Source organism: Cornus florida, unplaced genomic scaffold (assembly GCF_030987335.1).
Source record: "Cornus florida cultivar Cherokee Brave unplaced genomic scaffold, ASM3098733v1 CherokeeBrave_3.0.0_Hap2_Chr11, whole genome shotgun sequence".
Lineage (NCBI taxonomy): Eukaryota > Viridiplantae > Streptophyta > Magnoliopsida > Cornales > Cornaceae > Cornus > Cornus florida.
The window spans coordinates 104696317-104720964 of record NW_026775581.1 but is presented as its reverse complement, the minus strand read 5'-3'; the positions used below and the strand labels follow the sequence as shown (position 1 = coordinate 104720964).

At 33.6% G+C, this 24648-nt stretch overlaps 1 protein-coding gene and 1 pseudogene across 1 annotated transcript; one reads left to right on the top strand and one right to left on the bottom strand.

The window, feature by feature from the left end:
* The first annotated feature begins 3159 nt into the window (after window positions 1-3159).
* LOC132285579 (17.9 kDa class II heat shock protein-like) lies at window positions 3160-3672 on the top strand (annotated as a pseudogene).
* Window positions 3673-22693: 19021 nt separating this feature from the next.
* On the bottom strand, window positions 22694-24416 carry LOC132281743 (ankyrin repeat-containing protein ITN1-like). Its single transcript, XM_059783418.1, has 2 exons — window positions 23850-24416; window positions 22694-23521 (listed from the first exon to the last, which is right to left on the bottom strand). The coding sequence occupies exons 1-2, from the start codon at window positions 24414-24416 to the stop codon at window positions 22694-22696; spliced, it is 1395 nt and encodes a 464-aa protein (XP_059639401.1).
* Between the last annotated feature and the right edge of the window lie 232 nt (window positions 24417-24648).

Below are 24648 nucleotides of genomic sequence, written 5' to 3'. Positions count from 1 at the left end.
ACTAAGTCCACAACTATGGCATGACAAATGTCGAATCTTCAGTGTGCGATTCGTTACACGCTATGACAATATATTTCAACATTGAAAACACAAACTCATAAATCTAATACAAATCCAAAATCATGATTTAAACATGTAATCAATGTCAAACACATGATTAAATCATTAACTTTATAGAAACAAAAATTAATTAAATAAACTAATTAATTTCTTTAAGTTTTAAATCTCAATCAAATGACCCCTAATTAACACATGTTAAACAACATTGCATAGTCATTATATACATCCATTCAAAATCTTAATTAGGTCAATGGAACAACAAAGTGGAATTAATTAAATCATGATAATTAAATCTTTAACTTCTAAAGCAACATGAAATGGTCCCAAATTAATATATATGCTAGTAAACAAGTCTAGTCATTTCAAATATCAAGTTTAAAACCCAATTAAGCCAATAGATCCCTTAAATCGATTTTAATTAATTCTTTAAAATCTCTAAATTTTCAAACTCATCCAAATACTCCAAAATTAAATTATGTTAAAGAGCATGCGAAGACTTAATTTAATAGTATATCACAAGTTAATTTCATGCAAGGTACGACCATGGGAATTAACCTTTCACAAAAGAAAAATATTAAATAAAAGTTGCAATTCTTATTCAAATGACCCAAATTTAATATATGTCAACAATCATACCAAGGCCAAATTTACTAGCATGCTATACTTTAATTCTAAGTTATACACATCCTTGAGAATTAAATCCTATACAAAGAAAATAATTAAATTAAATTCTAGGATTAATACAAAACATGCATACAAGTGGTATAAGCTTATAAAATTATCAACACAACATAAACAAAATCCTAAGACATCCCCTACCTCAATTTGAGATGAAAATCTCAAAAGCCACCAAAATGAAACCGCTCCGAATCCGACGATACTTCGGGGTTTTGTCAGGGACAACACGGTGAACATTAAACTCCAAAGGGGACCTACCAAAATTCTAACTTGACCTCAAATCCGAACTAAAAAAATGGCCAAAAACGGGTTCTAATAAGGGGGAAAGGAAGGCCTAGTCAAGGCCTTTGATAAACGTTAAGGCATGACGACAAAATACCTAAGGGAAAAAAAGGTTAAAATGAGAGAAGAAGAGTGGCAGCCCCCCTTGGGCTACCATGGCAGCTGCTGGTCGTCCATGAAGAGAGGAGAAGGTCAAAAATGAAATGTCTCACCCCCCTTTTGTAGGAAAACCCTAAAAGTGCCCTGAAAGGACCTTGCTGGGTTCGGAAAAGTAGAATTTGAGCAGACGCCCTCAAACGGTGAAACTCTATGAACGAAAAAGAACCAAAATGAGAAAATATGAATAACGGAAGAAACGGCGTCAAAAACTGAGTCCCGAGTAAAGAGATATGCCCCGAACAAGTTCAGCGGCAATTAGGGCCAAAAACCCTGAAACTGGGGGAAAACGACCAGAAGACAATTCTAAGAGTACACGACTTGATGAAAAGTGAAAATGAATCTCGTACGAGAATTCAGGCTCAAAACGAGGCATTTTTGCAATAACTTTCCTTAATTGCATAATAGCCCCTCCAAAAAGTAAAAACTGCACTAATGACCCAGAATGAAAATATCTTCCAAAAATATTTTCTTAAAAACCCCTGAAATAAAATATCTTCAAAAGATATTTATAAAAAACACCTTAAGAAAAGAAAAAGATTCTGAAAAACTATGTATCCATACCCCTATTAACACCAAGAGCAACTAGAGTACTTTTCTACAAAAGTAAAAATACGTACTTCGTGAAAACCACTTAGAATGAAGATACGTAAATTCAAAAACCAACTCCGAGCATGAAAAGTGAGGCTGTGCCAAAAAGTGACAAACGGGGAAAAGACAAAATAGGGAAAATGACGAAAAGTGAATAGTGTCGAAAAAGTGAAAATGTGGAAATGATGCGGTTCTCAAAGGAAGTTGTCAATCCAAAGAAAATAGTCTCGGAAATCATTCCAGAGCACTCAAGACGACACTAAATGACGAGAAACCAAACTCAGAAAAGAAAGATCAACTGAAAAAAAAATATCCGTGAAAATCTGAAAAAAATGAAAGGAAGAAAAATGACCGAGTCATTATAACTTGCATCCACTAATCTAACTTATATCACTTCCTGCCTTGAAAAAAAAAAAAAAAAAAATTGGCATATTCTCTATTAAATTTGCATACTTTTACTTTTAATTTTTAAAATTAATTATTTAAATAATATTAATTAATTTTTAATGAATATATTACATGTATGTATTTTTTATTTATTTAATTTATTAATTTTTCATCAATATATTATATAAAAATGAAGATATTTTTTTACCGTAAAAAAAATAAATAAACTAATTATAATAAGTTTAATAATAAGTTAATCATTTAGATAACTTTAATAATAAGTTTATTTCTATTATCTTTTGAAAGATTGTAGTTATAAATTTATTTATATTTTTTTTATGATAAATTGAAACTAATAATAAAATTAAGGTAAATAGTATAATTAATATTTAGGTAAAAGAAAAGGTAATAGAAATAATTTAATAACCAATTGGCCTAGCGATATCAAGTTCTTACTTCTCAAAGAGAGGTTAAGGGTTCGAATGTCGATGGAAGCATATGTGTGTGAGTACCAACTAAGAAAAAAAAAATAATAAGAAATAAAAAATTTAATGAAAAGGGATAAAATGACCTTTTGATGAATTTGTCCTTATTTAAAAGATGAATAGTTGAAGGAATTTTTTTTTTTTTTACTTATTTTAATGAGAATAACAACTTCAAGATATCCCTCATTTCATTTTCACTTGCGCTAGTTAAATGACAAATACTATATGTGAGAAAAAAATCCCAACATCATTCTTTTTCAAAAAATGATACTCATTCTTGCAAAAATGGCCAAATTTTATTTTAAAAAATGTGTTCCATAGCCACTTAAGCCTATTTCCTATGAATTTTGCACATCTTTTGTATATACATGCCCTAATCTTGTATTTGAATCTAAACTTACAGACTTAGGGAATTCTAATATGAATTTTCATGGTTAAAAGCACAACATTCTAGAACCTCTAGAAATGTCTAGCTTATTCCCAATCTTTCACACTGATTCAACAAAACAATCAGAGCAAAATCAAAAGCTTTGGAATCTCTCTCACTCCCCCAACCAAAGAAGAAAATGGAATTCAGGCCAATGGGTTTCGACGCCCCAATCTTCCACGCCCTTCAACACTTTCTGGAAGCCAATGATGAAGCCGACAAGTCCTCTAACGCTCCAACTCGCACATACGTCCGCGACGCCAAGGCAATGGCAACGACACCGGCCGACGTGAAGGAGTACCCGAATTCGTACGTGTTCGTGGTAGACATGCCGGGGCTGAAGTTAAGGGACATCAAGGTGCAGGTGGAGGACGACAATGTACTACTGAGCAGCGGAGAGAAAAAGAGAGAGGAAGAGAAAGAGGGAGCCAAGTACGTGAGAATGGAGAAGAGGATTGGGAAATTTATGAGGAAGTTTGTGTTGCCTGAAAATGCTAATACTGATTCCATCTCTGCTGTTTGTCAGCACGGTGTGCTTACCGTTCACAAGTTGTCTCCTCCACAGCCAAAGAAGCCCCCAAGACCATTGAGGTCAAGATTGCTTGAATTCAGTGTTGGAAATTTATATATATATATATAATAAAAATTATTTTTTGGTCATATGCATTACGTTTTCTAAAGTAGGATTGCAATATAATTATTGATACTTAATGGATTGGGTTTGTACTTTCCAATTTGGTGGTCTAAATGGGAGTATGGTTTTATGCTATTGGATTGTGGTTTTCCAACTTATTTAGTATGATTTATTTCTAACCATTGATATCTAAGTTTCTATGATAGGAAAGGAGATTTAAATATGCTTGTTTGTAGAGAAGTTGTCCCCCTGTTGTTGTTATCTATAAGGGTTTTAAAACTCTAATAAAACTCTTATTCAGACCTATCGTATCGACAACTTTCAGAAGGAAGTAAAGCGCTTTAATTTTTCAGATCTCTCAAAGGGCACTCAAAAATTCTCGAAGGTATCTAAAGTTTAATCTTCTAATCAAGTATGATATCAAAAACCTCTTTTTAATTCAAGATTAATTTTGATTTCTACATGTTGTTTATTATTTAAACCCAACATTCAGATCTCACATCATTTATAGTGCCCTCACTGCCTTATTTTGGTGTTTTTCTGTAGTTGGTGGTACTGGTATGAATTGGGTGTGTCTTTCTTGTAATATTTATTTTCTGTTTTTGGATCATTTGCCTTTCTATTCATGAGAAATTTTAATGATTGATTGCCATGTGGGTTGGAGGACTTGTCATTGTGAGTTCATCAATAGAATGTATGGGTTAGCGGTACAAGGCTCTTACTTTCTAAAGGGAGGTCAGAGGTTCGAACCTCAATAGAGGCAGTATATGTGAGTCCCAACTAATATATATATATATATATATATATATATATATATATATATATATATATGAGTTATGTTTTTAAAAGAATTCCTCTCAATTGTTAAAAAGTTCTTTTTTTTTTTTTTTTTTTTTTTTTTTCTTTTTTTGTTGAATTGTCATTGTGAGTTCTCCGGTTTGGATTTGACAATGAAAGCCATTTAATTTTCTATTTAGGGGTGTGGTATTTTGATATTCGAACAAAGTCAGAAGTAAAAGTTCTCAATACACAATGTTGTCATGGATTCAACTGATTTCTCATGGTATATAGTGTTTTTTTTTTTTTTTTGGTAATTCAGTAATGCATAGATAAAAAAGATTAATTACATATATATACCAAGGGCATGCCCTAGGAGCCCAATCCAAAAAACCAAGAAAGTGCAAACCCAAAATAAACCAAAGAAAGCCCAAAAGAAAACAAGGACAATCCATATTGTCCAAAGATTGTGTCGTGTCAATGTAGTAATTGTATTGTGTCGATGTAGGGATATTCTACTAAGCATGTACATTCAAATCCGACCCATTTAATAATCGTGTCGGGAACTTCAACACTAACCCGGTCTATTTATTAAACTATTTATTAAAACGAGACATTTAATATCAATCAAATAATAAATATATGAAAAAAAAATTGTCACAGTTTACCCAAAGATTTAAAATAAAAAGAAAAATCAAAAGGTATAGTTAAGGTTTATGTTGAAATGACTTAATTCTCTATAGTAATTGAGTTTAAATAGGTAACATATTACATATATCATATTCACAACTATGACATGTTGAGTTAAACGGGTATAAAAGGGTTATACGAGTTGAACATCTCAACCCTAACCCGACACGGTTAAGAAAACGAGTTAATTGTATTATCCGTTTATAACCCGCACCCCGTTTAAGGTCAACCCAAACCCACTTATCTCCTATCGTATTCGAGTCGTGTTGGCGAGTCGTATTATAATTTGCTGTAATACCCCTAATTTTAAAAGGATAGTCTCGGTATTTATTTATTTATTTTTATTGTATTTTTTTAATTGTTTAATTGATTATTTGACTAATTGTTTATGTATTTAATTGAATTAAGTGTTACTTGGTTAATTGGCTACTTATCTATGTGTAATTTGTATTTTGTCTAGGTGTTATTTGTATTATTTGTTTAATTAGATTGTGCACTTAAATGATGTATTTGATTAATTGTAATTAATTATAAATTAAATGATTAAATGTTTTATTTTATTTTATTTTATTTTATGGTTATGATTAGTGGTAGTGGACTAACTAATTGGGTCCCACGGACTACTTGAATAGGAGGTTGGATGGGTATGGATAATTACCCATGGATAGTTGTATATGTATATATATAGATATATATGTATATACATATATATAAAAAGGAAAGTAATTTATTAATATTATAGTAACTTTAGTATTAATAAATAATCTGATGTATATATTTTATATATTTATATAATAAGGATATACATATATTTTATACGTAACATGTTTTAAGTTACCTTTTTAATATTATGGTAACTTTAGTATAAATAAATAATCTGATGTATATATTTTATTTATTTAATAAGGATACAGATAGATTATATACGTAACATGTTTTAAGTTACTTTTTAATATTATAGTAACTTTAGTATAAATAAATAATCTGATGTATATATTTTATTTATTTAATGAGGATATAGATAGATTATATACGTAACATGTTTTAAGTTACCTTTTAATATTATGGTAACTTTAGTATTAATAAATAATCTAATGTATATATTTTATTTAATTAATAAGGATATACATAAATTATATACGTAACATATTTTAAGTTACCTTTTTAATATTTTTATTTTTTATTTTTCTTTATTAAGTTGACTTGGATTGGGAAAAGGAATAGGGTTATTATTTAGCCTATAAATACACAACTATAGGTTGAAAAATGAGTAAAAATATATCACGTAATATATTCTATAGAGAAAGAGTTAGAGAGAGAATGAGAAAGAAGAAGGAATGAGGAGAAAACCCTGTAGAGAGAAGATCAAGGAAGAAGAAGTTTAACTTTCGATTCGAAAGTTTAAGGCAAGTTCTTCTTCTATCTCTTTCCCTTTGATTTGTGTTTCTGTACATGCCTAGGAAATTCCAGAATTTATTAAACACATAAAATTAAATAATTATGCATGTTTAATTGGGTTAGAACATAGGTTTTATGAAATTGGTTTATATCTGTTCTTGTGTTATGAATTGATAAAATGCATGATTTTGATTTGATTTCTTATGTGAATTTTTACATGTTTAAATTATGTATTTTTCATATCTGTAGAATGATGGAACATAGAAATATACCTACGATTCCTAAACATTAAATAGGGACTAGGTTTGGGTTTTCATAAATTTAAATAGACTCAATCATAATGATGCTTGCTATTTGAATGTTTTAAACAAACGAATGGATTTAATCTTTTAAAATATTTTAGCAATTGAGATTAAATGTGTAGGATGAATTGGATATAGAGAATCATTATTTAACGATATAATAAAATATCATTATGTATAAGATTCAGTTTGTGTAGGACATATGATATAGGAAGTTTAAAGAAATAATAAGTCATTCCTATTATGTGATAACTTGATATCATATTTATCATAGTTATTTATGGAATGTTTGATGTATTTCCTTAATTGTTACATCAATTGTTGGATTGTGTGGTTTAATGCACCGGTATGGGACGGTGGCATTCTAGGGATGGATTAATTTATCAGTTAAGTCCTACCTATTTTATATAAGGGAATAGATTAACTAAAATGTTAAGTCCTACTTATATTTAAGTCAGGTCAGCTGAACAAGTTGAATGACTTATGGAGGATTAATTTATTATATAAAGGAATGTATTAACTAAAATGTTAAGTCCTACTTATATTCAAGTCAGGTCAGCTGAACAAGTTGAATGACTTATGGAGAATTAATTTATACTGGATAGGATGGTTACTAGGTTTTATATATATAAATATGGTGCCATGATATGAGCTTGAGTCTCAGGATTAATGGTTAGGGCGCGTATATCGCCAGGGATGTGTAGCTAGATATAGTGTAGTTGTGTACCCTGGTAGGTCTAGGTACTCATGCCCACTATATGTGCGTTTTGCATGTTGCCTACTATTCAGGTTGAGACAACCCTATAGTCTAGTGAGGTTCCTTTAGTGTGTATATATATATATATACGGACTATTAGTTACTGTTGGATTGACTAGGATGTATATGTGTATCGGATCTCTGCTTGGACTGTAGTAGAGTAGAACTTGTTTGTGGGCCTGACCCACCATTATTTTTCAGGTGTTCGTCACGAGTAGAGGTTGTTCGTGCTGAGCGGGGATCAGTCTACTTCATTCTTCCGATGCTACATAGGAGTTCCTTTATGATTCAGTTTCCTATTTTAGATTACTGTCATTTGTTTAGTTTGAATTTTCTAGGGGTCCACACAGTATGGATTCCCGAGTTGTTTTTTGGAGGATCAGTTGTATCAGAAGGGTTTATTAATTAACGGAAATATATTATGAGGTTTATTATTAGATTATCATTTTAGTTTTTTGTCAACATTTTATTTATTCTTCTTTATTCTTTTGTACTCTGTGTTCGTTTATTATCAATTTGTTTTGATATCCTCGGGTATTCGGGCGTGGGCCTGGCCAACCCGCATTCGGAAATTCGGGGGTATCACAGTTGGTATCAGAGCACTCCAGGTTCAAGTGTCCTTAGGAGTGTCTTTCATTATGTGACTTCCGCGTTGCATCTCTTAAAACTTAGAGCCCATATTGGGATTCGTTGTACTTTATTTACGGTTTGTTAGGAGGAGCTGATGTTAATTATATTCTGTAGTCATAGAATGGTTGGCACTAGAAAAAGGATGGGTTCAAGGTGAAAGCAATAAAGACCCAAAGGAGTAGAGGAGTATGTTATCGATTTAGTTGCCAGAAAGCAGAGTTAAGGATTGACGGTCTAGGTTTGTTTGGCGTTACTTTAAAAGTATAAGTCAAGGAAGGATTTAGGTGTACGTGATAGGTCACCGCATATCGGGACCAACGCGACTTCAGTTGATTTCAAAAAGGAGACAAGCAAGGAGTAGGAGCCGAAGAGGATCCTAATGGAGGAGATTTATGTGTATCCAATAGAGAGGGTACTAAATCTTGAAGAGGGATGATTGCGCGAGGTAATCTGAATTGCTAGTAGTATATCGAATATTATTAGTAGAATTGGGGTTGATCAATCTACAAATAATTAAATCTTTCTTATCATCTCTAAAAGAGGTATATAAGAAGTATTGTTCAAAAGTTTGGGGATCGGATGTGTTCTTATCAGAACGAAATACATAATTTTTAAATCACATACAAAAAGGCATTGGTATTATGTTGTGACGTTCTAATTCGATTTATAAAGTCAAGTAAGACAGTTTACATTCCGCATATAAGGAGGATGAGGGTTAAGCCCTTGGTATTTGTTTAGGAAAACATTTGTGCTTTTAAGCGATGTTTTAAAGGATATGTTTCGAGGTTGGATAATTATTTACGAAACTATTAAAGGAAATTTTGAAATAATCTAGTAATGTTGATTTCAAAGGAGACTTTTTTTTCTAGAAAGAACGATGTCCTAAATAGGAGTATATTTTGTTTTATTGTGTTTATCATACGTGTTTTTTATTTTTATTTTTTGTTAATTACTCGGGATTTGGTTTGTGGTTTAGTTGGGGACACAAGTGTGTGATCAGCCAACTATTAATTTAATAACCTAACATGGAGTAATAGCGCTATTTACACTAGATTTGTGAGCGTACGGTCGTAGGATTTGGTAGATACACATAAATCTAGTCAATCTATTGGACCTGGACATGTGTCATTATGGTGTGTTTTGGGATGTGATAATTAAACCATCACTACGAGTCAAACAATCTAGAACGATTAATTTGATATACTTTACGTTATGTATGGATTCGTATCATATTACAACGCTATGATATTGGTGATTGTTAATGTTTCGGTATACTTGAAGTAGTGGTAAATAAAGATCACTAAAACGCCATGATGATATATCAGAGGTGCTGGATTTGCTAAACATCTTCTTGAAAATTTCAGAAGTTGTTACCAAGTCAGAAGGAGGATTTAATACTGGATTAAGTACTTATTAGAATGACACCGAGTGAGGATAGGAGACTGAATAAATATTCATCAGTCTATTCTTAATCAAGAATTTTATTCGTGAGGGCGTGTCATTAGGAGGAGTTGCCGGTGTTGCATATAGAGGAGGAAACTAAGTCTTATTCACTTGCATAAATAATATGAAATTTTTTTTTTTAGGTCACAATTTGCAACAATTAGCTGTTGCTAGGAAATTGATAACTTATGTAGAGGATGGAAGGATTTCATATTCTTTTGAAGTTAGATAAAGAAGTCGGATTGTCATTAACTTGTCTTAAAGAAGCAGGGTGTGTCAAAGACAAGATGGTGAGACCAAACACCTTTATAAAGATGAGGTGCATGGTATGTATGGAAATGTCATAATTTGTTGACTTTTGTTGAGTTAAAGTCGTAGTTGACTATTGATAAATGGAATTACCGATTGACTTTCAATATCGGTAAGTTTATCACAGATCAGTAGTGGATAGATTTAGTTGCAGAATTCGCTTTTGAAGATGCTCCAATTTAAACAATGGGTACAGACGAAAACTGGTGGTACCGGATTAACAGTACTTTCTACAGACAGATTGGATGGAGGATGCAAAGACTAAGTTTCACAACTCTTAGTTCTTTATTTATCCTAGTGGAAATATGATACTTTACGGTATGAAGCAGACGTTTGGAGGACAGGCAGGAGGGGGGACATAGTGATTTTGTCTCCCATTGTAATTTTTTATTAGATAGTCGAGATGAACCATTAGAGATCACTAGATCATTTACAGCTATTCCCTATGTTGAAGTGGAAATGAGATAGCATTTTCCACGGATTTAGTTGAGGGATTGCTAACTTCGCACAAGGGTCATGATTCTGGATGGGATATTGGTTGACTGATAAGTTAGGTCAGCTTAGTTCTTGTCTATTTCGAATTGGTAGGACTTTAGTTCATACGAATAGAATGGATCACGAGACGGTTTAGATAGATAGAAGTGGTAATTCACACTTTATATCAAGTTCCGTCTAGTAAAAACAATTATGGAAGTGGATGCTCTCAACAACCGATAAAATATTTAAATCTTTCGGTTAGTTGATGAGTTATCAGTTGAATTTATAACATGTGTAATAATAACACTTGTTATTACCAAGATAATTTAGGAGGTCAACTTTGAATATCGGAGCTGACCATGGAGAAGGTGTTACCTTACTCAGATGGAGTTTAAGGTACTGGAGAATGATTTAATAGTTTCTGTAAATAGTGTTATGATAGTCGGGTGACTGAGATGGAAAGTTATAATTTTTCTCGGTGTACTCAGACGGTTCGAAGGTACATCATGACATCAAATGTCAATTTTGGTGAACAGATACGGATAAGGATGCACATATAATTGCCCTAAGTGTAAAACCTGCTACAATGATGGAAAGTTGATCATCAGATTTCGTAGGAATCTTTAGCCACTTCCTAAAACAAATATGGAAGTTGAACTAAACAGGAGTGACGGTCGGTGGGAAGGATCGACATTGATTTGGAATTTCAATTTTCCATATGGAATCCGAGTGGTGGATTGAGAAAGATCGCTTGAGGATATAAATTTGAGTGATGCATATTTTAGAACTTCATAGTAATTCTATAGTTCAGTGATAGTGGTGTTATAGCATGTGGATGTCCATATTAGTGGATGTAAAGTGCTATTTCGAAGGAGCTTTATGAAGATTTTGGAGCAGCAGCTCTACTTCATATCTATAGACGGAGGATTTAATCGAGAGATTAAATTAGACCATAAACCCTGTCTACCACTTGGTATATTGGAGTTAAGTAGAGCCCTTATAGTAAGGTTGCGTTTACTTGGGAATAGGAGGATGTTTTTCGCTCACAGTTTCCAAGCATAATGGAAGAATAATGAAAGGAAGTAAGGGCGAATTCCGAGGACGGAATTCCTTTTTTTAGGGGGGAAGAATGTAATACCCCTAATTTTAAAAGGATAGTCTCGGTATTTATTTATTTATTTTTATTGTATTTTTTTAATTGTTTAATTGATTATTTGACTAATTGTTTATGTATTTAATTGAATTAAGTGTTACTTGGTTAATTGGCTACTTATCTATGTGTAATTTGTATTTTGTCTAGGTGTTATTTGTATTATTTGTTTAATTAGATTGTGCACTTAAATGATGTATTTGATTAATTGTAATTAATTATAAATTAAATGATTAAATGTTTTATTTTATTTTATTTTATTTTATGGTTATGATTAGTGGTAGTGGACTAACTAATTGGGTCCCACGGACTACTTGAATAGGAGGTTGGATGGGTATGGATAATTACCCATGGATAGTTGTATATGTATATATATAGATATATATGTATATACATATATATAAAAAGGAAAGTAATTTATTAATATTATAGTAACTTTAGTATTAATAAATAATCTGATGTATATATTTTATATATTTATATAATAAGGATATACATATATTTTATACGTAACATGTTTTAAGTTACCTTTTTAATATTATGGTAACTTTAGTATAAATAAATAATCTGATGTATATATTTTATTTATTTAATAAGGATACAGATAGATTATATACGTAACATGTTTTAAGTTACTTTTTAATATTATAGTAACTTTAGTATAAATAAATAATCTGATGTATATATTTTATTTATTTAATGAGGATATAGATAGATTATATACGTAACATGTTTTAAGTTACCTTTTAATATTATGGTAACTTTAGTATTAATAAATAATCTAATGTATATATTTTATTTAATTAATAAGGATATACATAAATTATATACGTAACATATTTTAAGTTACCTTTTTAATATTTTTATTTTTTATTTTTCTTTATTAAGTTGACTTGGATTGGGAAAAGGAATAGGGTTATTATTTAGCCTATAAATACACAACTATAGGTTGAAAAATGAGTAAAAATATATCACGTAATATATTCTATAGAGAAAGAGTTAGAGAGAGAATGAGAAAGAAGAAGGAATGAGGAGAAAACCCTGTAGAGAGAAGATCAAGGAAGAAGAAGTTTAACTTTCGATTCGAAAGTTTAAGGCAAGTTCTTCTTCTATCTCTTTCCCTTTGATTTGTGTTTCTGTACATGCCTAGGAAATTCCAGAATTTATTAAACACATAAAATTAAATAATTATGCATGTTTAATTGGGTTAGAACATAGGTTTTATGAAATTGGTTTATATCTGTTCTTGTGTTATGAATTGATAAAATGCATGATTTTGATTTGATTTCTTATGTGAATTTTTACATGTTTAAATTATGTATTTTTCATATCTGTAGAATGATGGAACATAGAAATATACCTACGATTCCTAAACATTAAATAGGGACTAGGTTTGGGTTTTCATAAATTTAAATAGACTCAATCATAATGATGCTTGCTATTTGAATGTTTTAAACAAACGAATGGATTTAATCTTTTAAAATATTTTAGCAATTGAGATTAAATGTGTAGGATGAATTGGATATAGAGAATCATTATTTAACGATATAATAAAATATCATTATGTATAAGATTCAGTTTGTGTAGGACATATGATATAGGAAGTTTAAAGAAATAATAAGTCATTCCTATTATGTGATAACTTGATATCATATTTATCATAGTTATTTATGGAATGTTTGATGTATTTCCTTAATTGTTACATCAATTGTTGGATTGTGTGGTTTAATGCACCGGTATGTTCTAGGGATGGATTAACTTATCAGTTAAGTCCTACCTATTTTATATAAGGGAATAGATTAACTAAAATGTTAAGTCCTACTTATATTTAAGTCAGGTCAGCTGAACAAGTTGAATGACTTATGGAGGATTAATTTATTATATAAAGGAATGTATTAACTAAAATGTTAAGTCCTACTTATATTCAAGTCAGGTCAGCTGAACAAGTTGAATGACTTATGGAGAATTAATTTATACTGGATAGGATGGTTACTAGGTTTTATATATATAAATATGGTGCCATGATATGAGCTTGAGTCTCAGGATTAATGGTTAGGGCGCGTATATCGCCAGGGATGTGTAGCTAGATATAGTGTAGTTGTGTACCCTGGTAGGTCTAGGTACTCATGCCCACTATATGTGCGTTTTGCATGTTGCCTACTATTCAGGTTGAGACAACCCTATAGTCTAGTGAGGTTCCTTTAGTGTGTATATATATATATATACGGACTATTAGTTACTGTTGGATTGACTAGGATGTATATGTGTATCGGATCTCTGCTTGGACTGTAGTAGAGTAGAACTTGTTTGTGGGCCTGACCCACCATTATTTTTCAGGTGTTCGTCACGAGTAGAGGTTGTTCGTGCTGAGCGGGGATCAGTCTACTTCATTCTTCCGATGCTACATAGGAGTTCCTTTATGATTCAGTTTCTTGTTTTAGATTACTGTCATTTGTTTAGTTTGAATTTTCTAGGGGTCCACACAGTATGGATTCCCGAGTTGTTTTTTGGAGGATCAGTTGTATCAGAAGGGTTTATTAATTAACGGAAATATATTATGAGGTTTATTATTAGATTATCATTTTACTTTTTTGTCAACATTTTATTTATTCTTCTTTATTCTTTTGTACTCTGTGTTCGTTTATTATCAATTTGTTTTGATATCCTCGGGTATTCGGGCGTGGGCCTGGCCAACCCGCATTCGGAAATTCGGGGGTATCACATTTGCCACCCCTATTTCAAATAACTCTTTAAATTTCTCAACTTTAGTGTCTTCTCTCTTAGGCAATTTGTGTTTGCGAGTCATAATTGTGTCGTGTTAACATAAAGTTATTATACTAAATAGCTCAATCTGAATACAACTCATTTAATAATTGTGTCAAAACTCATTTAATAATCGTGTCTGGAACCCTCAATACTAACTCTATTAACTAAACGGGATAATTGTGCCGACCCGTTTATGATCCGAACTTGTTAAAGTCAACCTAAACCCGCTTAACTAGTGTCGTGTTAGAGAAAGAGTGAGAGAGAAATATAAGTTGAGAGGAGTTAAGTATTTTCTCAATATTATTATTATTATTATTTTCTGGTAATCGCAAAGGACTGTCATTTGGAGTTTATCTCAAAGAGAGGCGAGTGGCTCCATGTTACAAATCATAGATGATAAATCATAAATGCAATGTATTGATATTTAACACTCATCCAAAAATAACAAGGAAATTGGCATATATGTAGTCAAGGGCAAAGCCAGGAATTGGGCCCCCCGCGCCCGCGGGGGGCGGGGGAGGTGGTGGTGGGTGGTTGAATTTGAACTATGTAACAAAAATTAAAAAAATACAACTTGGGCAAAAATTCACAAATGAAAAAAATACAACTTGGGCAAAAAAAAAAAAAAAAAAAAATTGATGTTAGAAGAAAATTATGGAGAAAAAATGTAAAGAAATAAGCATTATTAGAAAATCAAATTTCCTTTATCAATTGTTTTAATTTTAAAAAAATTCTAATTTTTGGAAGAAGAAAATTAAGTAGATATATTCCACAATTCAACAACATAATGAATTTTAACTCAATTTTGAACCAAAAAAAAAAAAAAATCAACAAGATTATTATTGAGTTATTAAACAAGATACAAATAATTATAAAATTTGTTATTTAGAAAGTAATAATTAAAAGTATATAGATGATATTATTATTGTTATTAAGAGTCTCACAATATTTTAGTTTATCTTCTTTCCAAATATTCCTAGGACTTGCCAATAAAGATTGTTATATAATTTTAGATATTTTTCTTGTAAATACCATTTTACAATAATGTTTGACAAAAAAATGCTTCATCCATTTTTACCAAACATGAGGAAATATTAATTATTTTATTCCTTTTTTTTTTTTTTTTTCTCTCTTGAATTGATATTATAGATATGGTACATGTATATATAAATAAAATAATAATGTGTTAAAGATAACAACTATAATAATTATTTACCAAAATAAAAATGACTATAATAATAATGAGCTTAAATTTTTGTTTCAAAATATTTAAGCTTTTAAAAAATATAGTTAAAAGAGTACAAGTTGAAAAATATTTAAATTTCAAGGAGATACAAATTAAATTTATTTTCAAACTCTTTATTTTGGGTCAATATATGTCTTTTGAAAAAGATTGGGGTGCCAATTGAAAATTTTAATGAATTTTTGGGACAAAATCTAAAAATTAATTAATATTTAGGGGCTATTAATAGAATTTTTAACAAATTTGGCTGGTTAATATATCTGTTAAAAATATTGGGTGGGCCAATTAAAGATTTTAATCGATTTATAGGCAAAAATTATAAATTAATTAACAATAAAAAAATAAAAATAAAAATTTCCATATATGAAAAAAAAATAATAATAATTTCCAAAAATTTTGGGGGCCATGGCCCCTGGCCCCCTCTAGTTCCGCCAACGCAGTAATGCACCAAACGTATCAATTACGCATAGCAATTTAATTTGTTTTTTGTGGCTAAAAAATATGGACACGGCTGCGGGCCTGGGGCTGCTATCCTTTCATTTTGACCTTTCTTCAGTCATGACGTGTTTCTACGGCCTCTCTCTATAGAGATCCATTTCCTTGCTACAGCATTCCTCCTCTTAACTCTTCCACTAAACCATTATATATTGTAGTAAAGCGTGTGTGTGTATATATATATATGGCTGATCCGTCCTCTTGTTAAACAAACTTTTCTCTAAGACGGGAAGTTTCTAAGAATTGAGCCCAGGAGCTAGCTAGGTATATCCGAATATAACACTTTCCCCGGCCGCAACATTCATGCAGCCTCAAATTTTTAACTTAGATCACGTCACTCATTGTGATTGGCTCATTAATTAACAATAGGGACTACGTTTTGTTTGTTCAGATTATACAGATAATATATATATATGTGTGTGTGGAGTAGCTGACTAACAGTTAGCTAACTTTTCTTAGTATCTATGATTCTATACACTCAGAGAGAGAGAGAGAGAATGTAGCAGAGACTTTATGAAGCAGCAATGGAAGGGAACATTACATCATTGCATGAATTACTTCAAGAAGATGGACTGATTCTGGACAGAGTTGTTTTAAATTGTTTTAAGGAAACTCCTTTGCATGTTGCAGCACTGCGTGGACATGTAGAATTTGTGAAAGAAATTGTAGCTTGAAACCCGGAGCTTGCTGGAGAATAAAATTCGCAACGATTGTCCCCTCTTCACTTAGCATCAGCTAAAGGACACGTTGAGATAGTAAAAGCACTATTGTTGGCTAACCCTGAGATGTGCGTTGCTCGCGATCGAGATGGCAGAAACCCCCTTTATCTGGCAGCCATCAAAGGCCGAGTCAGTGTCTTGAAAAAGTTGGTTCGAGTCAGACCAGACGCTGCTCGAGCAAAATTGGACCAGGGGGCAACCATACTGCATGTGTGTGTGCAGCATAATCAATTAGAAGCATTAGTGCTATTGCTGGAGAGTATGGATGATCACGAATTTGCAAACTGTAAGGATGAGCATGGCACACCATATTACATCTAGCAGTCGCGGATAAACAAATTGAGGTATGACCATAATAATTAATTTTGTAGCTAATTATTTAGTATTCCTATTGAGTTTAGCCTACACCTATTGCCATTTCATTATTATCATATTTTCGCATTACTTTATGGCTCTAACAATAGCATATGCATCGTGGCATACTTTTGTTTAATCATGTTAACGGTGTACATAATAATTAGGACAAATTACACTCACACCTCTTGTGATTAGGTCATATTTTACCAAAATGAAAATTTTGATTTTAACTTTCACTTGTACCCCAATTTACTTTTTGGCCTCTGACGCATGCGAATGGACTATTTTACCCTTAATTTTTTAATACAAATATATGTAATTTTAAATGACAAAAAAACCCCTATTTATATATACACACACACTGTTTGTCACTGTAAAATTAGGGCTTGGTTTCCATGGAAGTCTCTACAAGAACAACTTGGCACTGATCACTGCTCACATGAGTGCCTGCCGTCGTCCTGTGTGCTCGTCGTTCTGTTTCACTGCCGTTCTCGCGCCTCGACGGTAAGCTTCATTCTAAGCTCGCAGTCAACCGTTCATCATTGCCCATCATCAATCATTGTCCATTGCCACAACTTGTCGTCATCCCTCTTACTTACATCGTTCCACCACTGGATTCATTTGACACTGGTTAGTTCCATCATCACCGGTGGGTTCTTCATTGCTCCGACGATGAGGACTGTGAGGATGAGAGTGCACCGCTCTGTTTCACACTGAACTGATGAATAATTGGGTCTTTGATATTTGACGTTCAGTACATGGAACCCGGTCAGTTTCAAGCTCTCCCTCTGTATTTTTTATATCTTTTTGTACATGCTTAATTTCGGCTAACCAATCTCACACACGGCAAGCTCTAAGCATCGACAACACCAAGTTCATATTGGCGAGCTCCAAGCAAAATGAACCAACTGCTAGTTTCATTGATTCCGACCGTGATTGATTGTGTTTTTTGTTACCTAAACCCATTTCATACCCCTCTCTTCAACTTCAACTTCAACTCGTTGGGGGCATTAAGTGGAATACTTTTAGTCACCTTGTTTTATTTAACCGAATTAGGCAAATCCAAATTTGTTAAAATTGTAAAAGTGACAATTAACTGATGATGTTTGCAGACGATAAAGTATTTGCTTTTGGGTGCCAGACATATTGATCTAAACACGATTAATGCAATTGGGTTCACGGCATTGGACATTTTAGAACAAAGTGAGAGAGATGTGAAGGATTTTGACATCGGAAAGTACATTCAAGAAGTTGGAGCCTTGAGAGCCAAAGACATAGCTTTAGTAGCTGGTAACGAAAATCGAACCATTAGGCCTAATACGCCCTTGTTTGTACATGATGATGATAAAAGGAATGCTCCAAAAAGCATTCACACAATCACACACATCAGGGCGAATGGCTGGAGAAGGAGCGGAACACATTAATTGTGGTGGCATGGCTTATCGCAGCAATGGCTTTCTAAACTGGGGTGAGCCCTCTAGGCGGTGCTTGGCAAGACAATTACAATATCACTGATACAAAATATTCATCACACAGAGCAAGGGAAGCTATAATGGCATATAACTATCCAGATTCATTTCCGACTTTCCTTTCGTGCTAGTACGATAGGTTTTGTAGCATCTTTGAGCACAATCTTTTTGCTTATAAGCGGATTGCCCTTCAAGCGGAGGATTTTTGTGTGGATTTTGATGGTGATCATGTGGTTGACAGTGACAGCAATGACAGCAACTTTTGTTGTAGCAATTGTGGTAGTCACACCAGAAATGGAAAGACCACCACTGACTGGTGTAATTGCAGTTGCAGCGGTAGCATGGTGTGTCTTGATAGCATTGTTTCTGCTAGGAAACACAATTCGTTTGATGGGAAAGGTACCATTCACCCGCCTTGGGAAATTTCTATTTCCACAAAGAAAAACTTTTGGTACAGTTTATGGAAAAAATAGCAATGGAGACAGAGAAGCTTACCGAATTCAGCTGATATAAACCATGCTGTATATGTTTTGTATGAATTTCCATTTGGCATTCGTACGTCATCGTGAATATTATATGCATACATTTGTATGCCTATGTGATATTTTATTACTGCCAATAAGACATTATGTTTGTCCATGTTGGAAAGTGTCAGTTACTGTTTTCAAAATTAGTGTTCGGCTCCTAGAAACCGTGGCCCTTTCTAAGTGCGTAAAGGAGGTTGAATGTCGGGTGTGTCAGGAATTGTTGTCGTTCCAAAGTAGATATCCGAATAATTATCCAGTAGAAGATTGCAGTGATCAAGGGATTGGATGAAGGATTAGAATTACCACCTTCAAAGGTTCTTTTTGCCTTGAAAAATGACTTCTGGATTAATTTATGGCTAGTGGAAAGGAAAGGGATATTGAAAGTGCAGGATTTCAAAGTAAGGTGCTGGAAAGTAAGAATAATAAATGCAGGACTTAAATTAAACATATTGAAGGTGCATTACATGAATGTAAAGAGACATGAAATGTAATAATTGAACTCCTGTTTTACTGTGTGATTTGAACAGGATTTGCAAACTAGCTCTAAGTGTTCTATTTATAGAGCTTTTCGATACATGTAAATTGATGTGTGGCAGCCTTAGTAGCTTCCGCGTGGCCTTTCCTTCGACTGCCAAGTGTCCCATGATCTTCTAGGCTTCTCTCAATGTTGACAAGTGTAAAATCATATTCTCCCATGATTTATAACTGATAAATAGTGGTCTTGGTGGTTGAATGCATGTTTGCAAGCCTTTACCCACGTTCTGGAACTACCGAAATGAAAAGTCGGCGGTTTCCAATAGCAGTTGAGAAATTCCACCTGGAAGATCCGAATCATGCCACGTGTCCCATGTCTTCCTTAGTCTTCTCCCTCATGCGTAGTCTTCTCCTTTATTTCAGACCATGATTCCACTAATTTAACCCTTGTCATCCATAACCTTTGACAGTTTCTTCAGTTAATAGTGGTAACTATATGAAGTACCACCACTTTCAACTGAAGTGTTTATATTTGGCCAAGTGTATGACGTTCTTTATAGTCTTTTCCTTTTACAGAATCTTCCTTTCATGGCGTCGTGGTCTCTAACTTTTAGTGACTTCCTTATCGCAGGTAATATTTCATGTATATATATTTTTATATATATATATATATATATATATATATATATATATATATATATATATACCAGAAATATATAATTACCCACATCCCTTGAACTTCGATAACTTCCATTCCTTTAGACTTTCCTTTTGAGCTTTGGAATTCATGGCATTGTGGTCTCCTGGTTGGTCGTTCTGAAGAAAAGGTTCGGCATTATTAACCAAAGGTTCAGCCGTTCCGAACCAAGGGCTCAGCCCTGCTGAAGGAAAGGTTCCGCCTTCTAAAGGAAAAAGGTTCAGCGTTCTGAAGGAAATGGTTCAGCCGTTCTGAACCAAAGGCTCAGCGTTTTGAACCAAAGGCTCGGCCATTTTGAAGGAAATGGTTTAGCCTTTCTGAACCAAGGGCTCGGCGTTTTGAACCAAAGGCTCGGCCGTTCTGAAGGAAAGGTTCACCGTTCTGAACACAAGGCTCGGCGTTCTGAAGGAAATGGTTTAACCTTTTTGAACCAAGGGCTCAGCGTTTTGAAGGCAAGGGTTCGCTGTTCTGAAGGAAATGGTTCAGTCGTTCTGAACCCAGGGCTCAGCGTTCTAAAGGAAATGGTTCAACATTTCTGAAGGAAATGGTTTAGCCGTTCTAAACCAAGGGCTCGGCGTTCTGAACCAAAGGCTCGGCCATTCTGAAGGAAAGGTTCAACCGTTCTGATCCAAGGGCTCGGCATTTTGAAGGCAAGGGTTCGCCGTTCTGAAGGAAATGGTTCAGCCATTCTGAACCCAAGGCTCGGCATTCTGAAGGAAATGGTTCGGCTGTTCTAAAGGAAATGGTTCAGCCATTCTGAACCAAGGGCTCGGCGTTCTGAACCAAAGGCTCGGCCATTCTGAAAGAAAGGTTCACCGTTCTGAACCAAGGGCTCGGCATTCTTCATTTTAGGCTGACCTTCATGACATCGTGGTTAGCTTCCAATAATAATTTATAAGAATTGCGATCCAGCATGGTAAGTTCCAATGGAACTCGCCACATTCTTCCTCCCTATTGGTGGATGACACAAGATCAAACTTCAGCAATTCCATATGACGCTTCTTCTTTTGGACATTTTAAAGCATCAATCCAGTGTGGTAAGCTCATTGAAACTTGCCACATGTCACCTTTCCATTGGGCCAAAAATAATTGAGTAAACAATTAGTAATCAAATTTTCTTTTGCATCAAACTTCTCTCTACACAAATATCGAGTAACTAATATTTTAAAGTTTGTCATCATGCAATATATAGTGAGAGTTGTATATATTATATGTTATTTCTCATGTTTTGGTTACAATTTTTGGTGCAGAAGCAAGTGCAACCCATAGATATAACACAAATCTGGAGAAGTTATATTTTCACCACAGAAGGAAAACAAATATTGACCAGTCTTTATGTTAATAGGAAAAAACATATTACTATGTATATTGATATCTTTACGTATTTAAGTTAGAATTTGTATTTTCACCAGAAAAGGAAAATAAATATTGGCAAATCTTTTCGTTTCTTTTTTATATTGTCAAATCTTTACCTGAAAAGGAAATAATTTTTTTTTTTCCCTGAATGAAAAGGAAATAAATATTACTTCGTATATTATATTTGTGTATTTAAGTTAAAATTTTAAAATGGGATCAATTGTACATCCAGTGACATCTGTCGGTGTTGTGCACTCGTGGATAAATGTAATTTATTCCTATTTTAAACTCAATCCAAAAATTAACAAAGAAATTGGCATATGTTATGCACCAACAAAGCAAACAATTACCAGAGCAATTAATTTTCGGTAGACGTATTTGTATTGGACAAAATTATGGAGACAGTTATTATCCTTTAATTTGGACTTTTATTTCTTCAGTCTTTACGCGTTTCCACGGACTTTTACTCTCGTTTTTTCTCAGGAGTGAGAAATTCATTTCCTTGCTATCGCATTCCTGTAACTGTTTGTGACTTAAAGAACTATGAATCTGAAAGCTATCTTGCCTGCAAAGAATTACAAAGCCATTAAGTCTTTAAGTCATCCTATATATAAAATTATGGAGTCAGTGTCTTGAAAGAGTTGGTTCAAGTCAGACCAGACGCTGCTCGAGCAAAATTGGATCAGGGTTCAACCATATTGCATGTATGTGTGCATGATGATCAATTAGAAGCACTAAAGCTTTTGGTGGTGACGACTATGAATGATCACGAATTTGCGAATTGTAAGAATGAGCACGGCAACACCATATTGCATCTAGCCGTCGATAAACAAATTGAGGTAGACTATAATAATTAAGTTTCTAGGTAATTATTTAGTATACAAATGTATGCATATAATATTCACGATGACGTATAAATGCCAAATGGAAATTCACACAAAACATATACAACATGGTTTATATCAGCTGAATTCGGTGAGCTTCTGGGTCTCCATTGCTATTTTTTCCATAAACTGTACCCGAAGTTCTTCTTTGTGGCCATGTAAATTTCCCAAGGCCCCATGGTCCCCTTCCTACCAAACGAATTGTGTTTCCTAGCAGAAGCAATGCTATCAAGACACCCCATACTATGACTGCAACAACAATTACACCAGTGAGTGGTGGTCTTTCCCTTTTTGGCGTGACAACCACAATTGCCATAACATAAGTTACTGCCATTGCTGTCACTGTCAACCACATGATCACCATCAAAATCCACATAAAAATCCTCCGCTTGAAAGGCAATCCACTTATAAGCAACAAGATTGTGCTCAAAGATGCAACAAAACCTATCGTATTAGCACGAAGGAAGATTGGGTATGAATCTGGATAGTTATATGCCATTATAGCTTCCCCTGCTCTGTGTGGACTCGTATTGTCTTGCCAAGCACCGCCTGGAGGGCTCACCCCAGCTTGGAAAGCCATTGTTGCTATAAGTGATGCCACCACAATTAATGCGTCGCGCTTCTTCTCCAGCCATTCGCCTTGATGTGGAACAATGCTTTTCGGAACATTTCTTTGATCATGTACAAACAAGGGTGTACCATTAGGCCTAATGGTTTGATTTTCGTTACCACCTAAAGCTATATATTTGGCTCTCAAGGCTCCAGCTTTTTGAAGGCACTTTCCAATGTCGAAATCCTTTACATCTCTCTGACTTTGTTCTAAAATGTCTAATGCTGTGAACCCATTTGCATTAATCGCGTTTACATCCATTCTGACACTTGAAAACAAATGTTTTATCGTCTGCAAACATCAGTTAATATATTGTCACTTTTACAAATTGAAGAAATTTGGGTTTGCCTAATTTGATTAAATTAAACAAGATGGGTAAAAGTATTTGACTTAATGCCCCAAAAGAATCACTTCAACTACAAAGCAAAAATAATACTTCATTAAGGTCTCAACAGCCTTAATTGTCTACACTTTTAACATGATTAGACTACGGTAAGCGATGATGATGTCATATGCTATTGTTTGGGCCAAAAATTAATGAGGAAATATGATAATCATGAAATAACAATAGGTATAGGCTGCACACTATAGGAATACAAAAAGTAATTTGTGGCCATACCTCAATTTGTTTATCCTTGACTGCAAGATGTAATATGGTGTTGCCGTGCTCATCTTTACAATTTGGAAATTCGTGATCATTCATGCTTTCCAGCAATAGCTTTAGTGCCTCTATTTGATTATGCTGCACACACAAATGCAGGATGGTTGCACCCTGGTCCAATTTTGCTCGAGCCTCGTTGGATCTGGCTTGAACCAACTCCTTCAACACATTGACTCGGCCTCTCATGGCAGCGAGATGGAGGGGGTTTCTACCATCTCGATCACGAGCATGGCACATCTCAGAGTTGGCTAATAATAATGCTTTCACTATCTCAACGTGCCCTTTAGCCGATGCTAAGTGAAGAGGAGACATTCCTCGCGTATCTATTTCTCCGGCAAGCTCGGAATTTCGAGCTAGAATTTCTTTCACAAAATCTAAATGGCCACGCAATGCTGCAACATGCAAAGGAGTTTCCTTAAAACAATTCAGAACGACCCTGTCGAGAACAAGTCCATCTTCTTCTAGTAATTCATGCAGTGATGTTGTGTTCCCTTCCATTGCTGCTTCATAAACTCTCTGCTCCATTCTCTCTAGCTCTCTCTCTCTGAGTAGATAGATACAGATATAAGCCAACTGCGTCTCCATATATACATATATATAATATAATATATATATGTATAATCTGAACGCAGATATATATATATATATATATATATATATCTTGGTTGACCTTTCCTCTATATTTTCATAAGTTTTGTGGTAGTTGAGTCAATATATACATACAATTTACAAGTGACAAATAAGTGGCTATTGTAAT

What these genes read in the sequence shown, in the direction of transcription:
- LOC132281743 (XM_059783418.1), bottom strand. Translation starts at nt 24,416, where the DNA reads ATGGAGCAGAGAGTTTATGAAGCAGCAATGGAAGGGAACACAACATCA. An exon ending in TCAAGGATAAACAAATTGAG is followed by an intron (nt 23,522 to 23,849) that starts GTATGGCCACAA and finishes TGATGTTTGCAG; the next exon opens with ACGATAAAACATTTGTTTTC.